This window comes from Coffea arabica, chromosome 8e (genome assembly GCF_036785885.1).
Source record: "Coffea arabica cultivar ET-39 chromosome 8e, Coffea Arabica ET-39 HiFi, whole genome shotgun sequence".
NCBI lineage: Eukaryota > Viridiplantae > Streptophyta > Magnoliopsida > Gentianales > Rubiaceae > Coffea > Coffea arabica.
In genome coordinates, this window is record NC_092324.1 from 10385629 (window position 1) to 10394952 (window position 9324).

General features: G+C 38.2%; 1 protein-coding gene across 1 annotated transcript; it reads right to left on the reverse strand.

The window, feature by feature from the left end:
* Nucleotides 1-900: 900 nt before the first annotated feature.
* Nucleotides 901-6778, reverse strand: LOC140012653 (uncharacterized). The gene is made up of 2 exons (XM_072060930.1): nt 5116-6778; nt 901-4706 (listed from the first exon to the last, which is right to left on the reverse strand). Exons 1-2 carry the CDS (start codon nt 6776-6778, stop codon nt 901-903), a joined length of 5469 nt encoding a protein of 1822 aa, XP_071917031.1.
* Nucleotides 6779-9324: the final 2546 nt, after the last annotated feature.

Here is a 9324-nt window from a genome sequence, read left to right on the forward strand (position 1 = left end):
TCCAATGGGTTGGAGATATATATGAAGGACCATTACTAAGCAAAAGTAAGTTGATCTTATGTGCGATTGCCAAAAAATAAATATGGTATGAGATTGTTTAATGTAGAATTGTGGAATAAATTCTTCATGCAAAAATAAGTATGGAACACATGCAGCAACAAGGATATTTTGTGAGTAAAATGGATTAACACTCTCAAACCTTAAAAAGAGGGTCTATCGTGCCAACATACCTGCTAATTGTTTTTTGTCTTGGAGAAGAATTCGGAAATTAAGATATGATTGTCGATCATGGATATCAACTTCTAGATTGACGATTGGCATCCAACTGGGCCTTTATCTTAGAACTTCTCAAAAAATCTATTATTCAATTTTGGACTTGCAAAAAATGTAATTATGCTAAAGTTTGTACTGGGTATAGAATAGAGATGGCGAACGTGTAGGAGAATGACAAATGAAATCTATTAATAAATACAACACCTGTTTTACTACTACATAATCCAGATTGCAAGGATGACGTGTACTGGAATGCTTGTTCATCTGATTCATTATCAAGTCTGCTATGAAGTTGCTTAGGAACACTAAAAATAGAGCTATCAAGGTGCTAGTTAGTATGGCGGGAACGTACTATGCCACGTTATTCTTCAGGACTATATAATTAGAAACTCAAATTGGAGACTATAACTTATCACCAAATATACTACCAACTAGCGTCAATTAATTTGCTTTCAACTTAGTGGCTTTTGGTACCAGATATCTTTGCTTTCTAATCAGATCCACCATTTTCAAGAAAATCTCCACATGCAATTTCTTTCACTTGGCCCTCAAATACTTTTTTTTTTTTTTTTTTTTTTTTAGAAATTCTTTTTATTTATTCATGGAAAATATAACCAAATATTCCTCTTACATAATCCTCATTTTTCTAATTGAAGGTATCCCTATTCTGTCCAAACGGATTGCCCCACGAGCCAACCTTGGGAATTTACTGAAAGTATCGTAAACCTCAATTTGTTTATCTGGATGAGATATACCCACATTGGATAAAGCATCAGCAACTGTGTTAGCCTCCCGATAGCAGTGCGTGAATCTAGGTGGATCATCTAATAACTGCCAAATCTGGTTGACGTATCTTCGAATTTTCCACGGACACTGAGTACGACGTTGAATGATCCCAATTAAAACCAATGAATCTGATTGTACACATATGTTTCCAAAACCGTTATGTATACAGATCTGAAGACCAATAAGAAGGGCACAAGCCTCTGCACGGAGACATGTAGTTTCTCCCAGATATGCCGAGAAACCAATCATTGGTAATCCAGTGGAATCCCGGAGTATGCCCCCACCTCCACCTATTCCTGGATTACCCTTAGCACATCCATCAGTGTTAAGAGTATACCTCCCTGTCTCTTTGGTTTCCCAGCGGATACCTTGATATACAACCGTACCCCCAGGTGCCTTTGACCAATCATACAATTGACAAAAGGATTGTAGTCTTATCAATTGTTTAAAATGTATTCCTACCATGGATTGGATTTCTGAGAAGATGGCTTGGCGAATGGCCGATGACTGCATCTGGACACCCTCAAACATTGCTTTGTTCCTTGCCTTCCAAATCTGCCAGCAAATTACACTAGGAAGAATACGGCAAATAATCCTTCGTAACTCAGAATCCTGTGAATTCAACCACCAATCTACTATGCGTGCTCGTAGAAAAGATCCTGAGAATTTTATTCCACATAACCCTCCAAAATAATTCCAAAGGAATGACGCAATGTGTCCATTGGAGAATAAATGCTCAATAGACTCCTCGGAAGGCTCAGTACAGCAAAAGCACTTTGACGGCAAATGGAAACCAAATTTACGAAGCTTATCCGGTGTCGGTATTCTCCTCAGAAGTAGTCTCAACATGAAAAATGAAACTTTCAAAGGTATCAGAGAGTGCCAAATGGAAGCAAATACCATAGACGTGGGTCGGGTCTGCCTAATGTCCCCAAAAGCCGAATGTAGAGAGAAATTTCCAGTTGTTGTGGGCATCCAAAAGACTTCAGCTATACTTCCTTCTTCTGGGACCATTTGTTCTGAGATGGAATAAGCAATTTCCTTTGGCAATGTGTGGTATAGAAGATTCAAATCCCAATGGCCGTTGTTTACGAAGTTTCGGAACGTCAAATTTGGGATAACTGGAACCTTTAGAAACAATGCACCACTCCCCAACCAGTTACCGTACCAAAAATGACACGCCCCATATTTGGCCACCCATAATATTGAGAGTTCCACTTGCCGGCTCACATTGAGCATCCTTCGCCAAATTGCCGAATCCGTTGGCCTGAGTTCTACCTGACAAGGGTGCAAACATTTACAATACTTTGCTTTCATGAAGGTCGACCACAGTGATGATTCTGTTCGGAATTTCCACCATAACTTGGAGGAAAAGGATGTGTAGACGTCACATAATCTCCGAAATCCAATTCCCCCTTCCTCAACTGGATAGCACAATTGAGGCCAACGTATCCAATGAAGCTTCGATTCCTCGGGTGAGGATCCCCAGAGGAATGCCGAGCATGCCTTTTCTATAGTTTTAAACACCGAGCTGGGAATCACTGCAGCTGACATTAGGTGAACTGGTATTGATGATAATACATGCTTGATTAGAATAATTTTTCCTCCAAAGGAAAGTAACCTTGATTTCCAAGACAGAATCCTTGCTAGTATTGCGTGACAAACTTCTCCAAAATAAGATGATTTGCATCTTCCAATGTAGAGCGGAAACCCTAAATAGCGTATTGGAAATGACTTGCGGGCAAACCTAGAGATGCGATCAAGCAGCCGTCGTCTTGCCATTGATACAGATGGATGAACCAGATAACAGCTTTTTTGTACATTTAGTAATTGGCCCGAGCATCTTTGATAATCATCTAACACTTTCATGATAGCCTTCAGGGAAAATGAGGATCCATTTGCAAATATAAGAACATCATCCGCAAATGCCAAGTGAGTAATAGACGGGCATCCATATGGAACTTTGAAACTCACAAATCTTGGTTGCATGACAAGATTATTCAGTGCTCTAGATAACACCTCTGCCCCTATAATAAATAATGCTGGTGATAATGGGTCCCCCTGACGGAGTCCTCTCGAAGACTTGAAAAAACCATATGAGGATCCATTTATAATGACGGAAAACCAGACATTAGAAATCATTCGCCAAACCATATCAATGAATCTCTCACCGAAACCGAACCTTCTCAGAACATTGATAATATGACTCCATGCCACTCTGTCATATGCCTTAGACATGTCTAGTTTCATAACCACATTACCACCTCTATTCTTTTTCGCCATACCCGATATCACCTCCTGTGCAAGTAGGAAGTTTTCGGTTATATTGCGACCCTTCACAAATCCTGTCTGCTGGGGAGAAATAATTTTTGGCAATATTCCCGCCACTCTGTCTGCCAAGATCCTTGATAATAACTTGTTGAAGAAGTTACATAGGCTGATGGGTCTAAATTGAGAAAAATCTTGAGGATTTGGCACCTTTGGAATTAGAACAATTGAAATAGAGGTGATGAAACGAGGTAGCTCTGCTCCACAGAAAAAACTGAGTACCGCCTTGTAGACATCTTGGGCGATTACTTGCCATGCAAAAGTAAAAAATTTTCGCGTGAATCCATCTGGGCCAGCAGCACTTTCTTCATCCATTGCCTTCAGGACTCTAAAAACCTCTTCAATTGAAGGGATTTCTTCCAACTTCACATTATCCTCTCCTGAAATCATAGGTGGAATGAGTTGTAGCATATCTACAGATGATCCCAAAGAATCTGAGAAAAGTTCAGAGAAATAGGTGGTTGCTTCACTTGCTATATCAGCTTCATTGTCCACCCAAACACCATTGGCTTTTTTTATACGATGAATCATAGCTTGAGCCCGTCTCTGTCTTACTATCGCATGAAAATACTTTGAATTAGTATCTCCCTGTCGAAGCCATTTTACCCTAGCCTTTTGCCTCCAAAATTGTTCTTCAATTGATAATGCATATCTCAGCTCCGCCTGAGCCTTTTTGAGTTCAATCTGGCACTCCTCCGAATCATCTTGATCTACCACTTCTTCTGCCCGTTGCACCGCCATTTCTGCAGATCGCACATTATCGATCACGTTTCCAAAGTGTTCTTTGTTCCATGTCTGAATGGCTTTTCTTGTTGCCAATAATTTAGAACATAGAGCACGCATCGGAGATCCATTGACATCTTGAGTCCAAGCCTGGCGTATTACCTCCAAGAGTTGTGGTTTAGTTGTCCACACATTCAAAAATCGAAATGGACGCAGCTTAGTATCTGATTGAGCAACAAATGAGAGCTTTAACGGTGAATGGTCAGATGGATGTCTAGCCAAGTGAAGGACAGAAATGTTATAAGAAAGATCCAGACATGCCCCGTTGACTAAGAACCTGTCTAACCTCTTTGAAATCCGAGCTCTACTTCGTCGATTGTTTGACCATGTAAAATTGGGTCCTAAGAAGCCTACATCAAATACTCCAGCCTCCTCCATGAAAGACAGAAATTCCACTCCTTCTGTTATAGCAAATGGACGACCTCCCCTTTTTTCATGAGGTGCCACAATAACATTAAAATCACCCCCAATACACCAAGGAAGAAAACTAGGCTTATCAGCTAACAATGAGGACCATAACTCACGCCTCTCGTCAACTGAGCATTTTGCATGAACAAAGGACAAAATTATTGGAGAAGGAATTAGGGGACTTTGTACATGTAGAGAAATATGCTGATCCGAATTACCAACAATCGAGCAAAGAAAAGGATTATTGTAGAACACCCAAATATCACTTGAACAATTAACAAGCACGTAATCAAATAATAGACGTAGACGAATGGTTTGTATTTTAGATACGTCTAACTTTGGCTCACAAATCACAACAAATTGGAGATGATGTGTCCGTACTAAATTGATTAATCTTCGTAGATTAGGTGCTTTAGCTACTCCTCTAATATTCCAAAAAATGCCATTAATCATGAGAAAGAACCTGGAATGAGTTTTTGGATGATGTCTCTGACCGTGAGCGCAAAATTCTGTCTGTTTGCAGATTAGCCCTCAAACCTTTTGTCCTTTTTTGTTTGGGATTACGGTCAAGCCCCCCTGATTGATCAATACTTGAAGAAGGACCTGATGATTCAGGCAAATTTTCTTGTGGGACACCCGATCTGGGAGACAAATTTCCTGCAACAGTTGGTGAATTAACCTCCACTATCCCATGCTCTGTAGGACCGAAATTCTCCACTCCTCGCAACTCAACATAGAGATGCTCCAAAGAGTTATTGTCGGCCATGGACTGAAGTTTCTCTTTTGATGCTTCAGACGATGTAGCTTGGGTCCCTTCATCATTTCCATGGACCTGTTCTGAATGCTTTTGCATTAACAATTGTTCCCCAACAAATGCTTGCTCCCTCATATGAGCCGTATTCAAATTCCCTTGCACATCATATGTTGTCGGCTTGGATGCAGCAACTATCACCACTTGGTGATCAGTATTTAGATGATGAAGAGAATTTTTGTCGGCCTTACTCTGAAGTTTGTCTGTGGGATTTATATTAGTTTCAAAACGGGTCCCTTGGTATTCATTCCCGTGGACCTTTTCCAGCTGGTTTTCCATTTCCCTTCGTTCCTCACGAATTGGCAGCTCCATTGCAAGATCATTTTGTCGTTGTTCAAATCCAGCAGAGGACGACAACTTAGTTACTCCAAGCTGAATTAGGTGATCATCAGGCTTACTAACTTCTTGAACCTTTGTGGCAGTACAAACTTCCTCCACCACTGCACCTTTTAGTTTTTCAGCATAATTGCCCATCTCAGTACGCTGCACTTCGTCGGAATCAGTCACGGCATCTGTTGTTTTTTCCAAGTTAGCATCTGGGTTTTTCACGAGGTCTAAATTAGACACTTGAACATTATTAACTTCTAACGATAGATCCCTCTGCAGCTTCGTGTTATGCTTATATAGATACCGAGACCCAACCTCAGTTACATTCTTCTTGCATTGCTCTTGGGAATGACCCAAACGTGAACAAGATGAACAATACAATGGCATATTCTCTGGCACAATCCGTTGCCAAAATCCAGACTCCCCTTCAACAGCCACCCAAACTCTTTGTGTAAAAGATTTCGCTACATCGAGCTCCACACATACCCTGGCCAAACTTGGTCGAGTCCCAGCTGCCGTTGCCGAATCTAGAAACAGTGGTCTTCCTACTGGAGAAAGTATGGAGAATAATGAATGTTTGTCGAAATAATGAATAGGCAGAGCTGGAAGAACTACCCAAACCGGAACCAGAGATGATTCCCTAAGCACATGAAACTCCCTTGTCCATCTAAACACACGCATCGGATATTTACCCAGTTGCCAAATCCCTCTCATCCAAATTCTGTTGAAGTCAGCTTCAGCCATGCACTTAATGAGAACATGCCTATAGTCCATCAATCCAATAGAAACATGATCCTTCAGGTTTAAAGAAGCAAAAAACTTTCGAATGTCTTCCAAAGAAGGTCGGCCGTGAAAAAATTTTCCCACCAAAGCCCATTGAAACGGCGCTGCAAGTTTGTCTGCATCTGCTTTAGAAAAAACTACTGCAGCTTCTCCCTTGTAGACAGAAGCCTGCTGAATGTGGATAGACGATGTTGCCGGCTGAGAAAAAAGTTGAGAGAAAGATTTTTTTTTTGTAGGTGATAATCCTTGCCCCTCAGCCGACGGCTGAAGGGCAGCCATGAACTAGTTGAGAAATTAGAGAAAATAAGAAGAGAGAAGAAAATAGATATTGTTACACAAGATGTTCCTTATTTAATCAGATGCAGAAAAGTCCCATCAAATACTTTGCTTTCTCATTGCTAATTAAACAAATGTTTATTTTTCAAGAAACTCCTTTCACCTGACTCCATATTGATATCAAGGGATTGGCTTAAAAAGGATATTTCAACTCAAAATCACTGTTATCAACTTCGTTAAACTCTTTCGTCATATTTTTTCTAGCACCACTGGTAATAAAGTCTCACTAGTTCCATAATTTCAAATGTTTTCTGAAATGTTAAATACTTCAAACTCATTACCCATCAAAAGATTTGTGTCCCTCCCATCTTTGTCAAGTTTATTGAAAAATTTAGTTCTCTACTCCCTAAATTCTCATGCATCTGAATCTTAGAAAATTCATATTGAAATGTCCTTTTAGGAAACTCATGAAAAATAACCATATTAGTAGAAAGTCTATCATTTTCTTATCCTTAAATTTGATCATGCATTTAAGAATATAAATTACATTTTTATCACTCTAGAGCTTACTTGTACCTTCACTAAAAGCAACTAAATTGTTAGAAGGCTTATTCTTTTTTCTATTCATTTACATTACCTTTGACATTTTTTTCAATTTTCAAATCTTTTTTCTCAACTTTTTGGTCTTCCAATGTGCATTTTGAGCTAAAGTTTGAGTCAATTAGAGTGAGTTTAGGAGTACTAGATTTCATTATGAAATTAGATTCAAGAAAAGAATGTGGGAAATTTTTTTATTCTTTATCATTTTCTCCTTCCTCGTCCTCATCCTTCTCTTCTTCTCCAAAATCTAGGGATTTGAGGTAGAGAGATTGTTTGCTTTAGAACATTGAATATTTTCTTAAGTTGGGATTGCAGTTTAGAATGATGAGATTTTACTTTATTTATGTCTTCTTCAATTTCAGATTCTTCCCCTTTTAATCCTCTTTCTTTCCTTAATTATTCATTTTTTTCCTGATGATTCTTCTTCTGACACTTTTTCTACTGAATTTTTATTTTATTTGAGAAAGAAAGATGAAGACACGGGCTTTTATTAGTTTAGGCCTTTTGAGCAATATAATTTTGAGACCGAATTTAAGAAGACAAGACACAATGAGCAATCCACTAGTCTCAAAGTGTCAAATTATTCAATTGTCACACTTTCATTTGCTAATGACCTATTTCTTATCATTGTTGGCACATAAAATTTCATTTATTGTTATCAAGAAGATTTTACGGGAGTTTAGAGAGTTATCTGAAATATATCCCAATTTCGAAAAATACCAAATATACAAGCATGGAGTAGATGGGGAATTACATGATTAGTTTTCTGACATCCAGTAGATGCCTTTAGATTCAATTCCATTCAAGTTTCTTGGCCTTCCAATTACTAGATTGATTTTCTTAGATTACCAACCTATTTTTATCAATATACAGTGAAAAAAGGATAGTTCGTCAACTAAAAAGCTAACCTATGGTAGTAGATTGTAGCTGATCTATCAGTTCTAAATGACATTTAATTAAATTGGTCTAGTGCATTTATCTTACCTAACCCTAGCACGAAAAAGTGTAAGCAGTATGATGGCTTCTTTCCTGTAAGCTGGAAAGGTAAAGGACAAATATCGTACAAAACTAAGCTGGTTTGATGCTTACTTCCCTAAAAATGAAACTAGTTTGAAATTGTTTAATCCAAAATTGTGGAATAAATGCTTCATGCTAAAATAAGTACGGAACATATGCTGCAAAAAGGACACCTTGTAGATCAAATGGATTAACTCCATCAATCTTAAAAGGAGGATCTTTTTAGGATACTAAAATGCCTACTAATTATTTTTGGTCTTAGAGAAGAATTTTTAAATTAAGAAATGATTGTTAATCTCATATTAGATATAGGATTAGGAATGGGAAGGATAATAGCTTTTGGATTGGCAATTGGCATCCAACTAGGTCTTTGTATTAGAATTTTTCTGAAAATCTACTATTTACTTTTGCACTTGTCAAAAATGTAATTGTGGCATAGTCGTATATAGAATAGAGATGGCTAAAGGGTAGGAGAATGAAAAATAAAGTCCAGATGTTATAAGATATAATACCTGTTCTTCTTCTACATAGTCGACATTACAAGTATAAGATGCATTCCAATGCCAGTTCATCTGGAAAATTCATTGTTAAGTCTGCTATAAAGCTGCTTAGGAACACTAGAAGTAGATTTATCAAGGTGCTAGTTAGTTTGGTGGAAACATACCATGCCATGTTATTCTCCAGGATTATATAATAAAAAAAACACAAATTGGAGGCTATAGCTTAATGCCAAGTACATAGCCAACTAACCATTGATTAATTAGGAGTTAACTTCTTAATGGCTTCCAATACTAGATTTATTTGCACCTTAACTAAATCTACCATCTTTAGGAATACCTCTGCCTGCAATTTCTTCCACTTGACCCCTAAATGCTTTGCTTTCCCATTGCCAATCAATCAAATGTTGTCTTTCAAGTAACTTCTTTCACCTG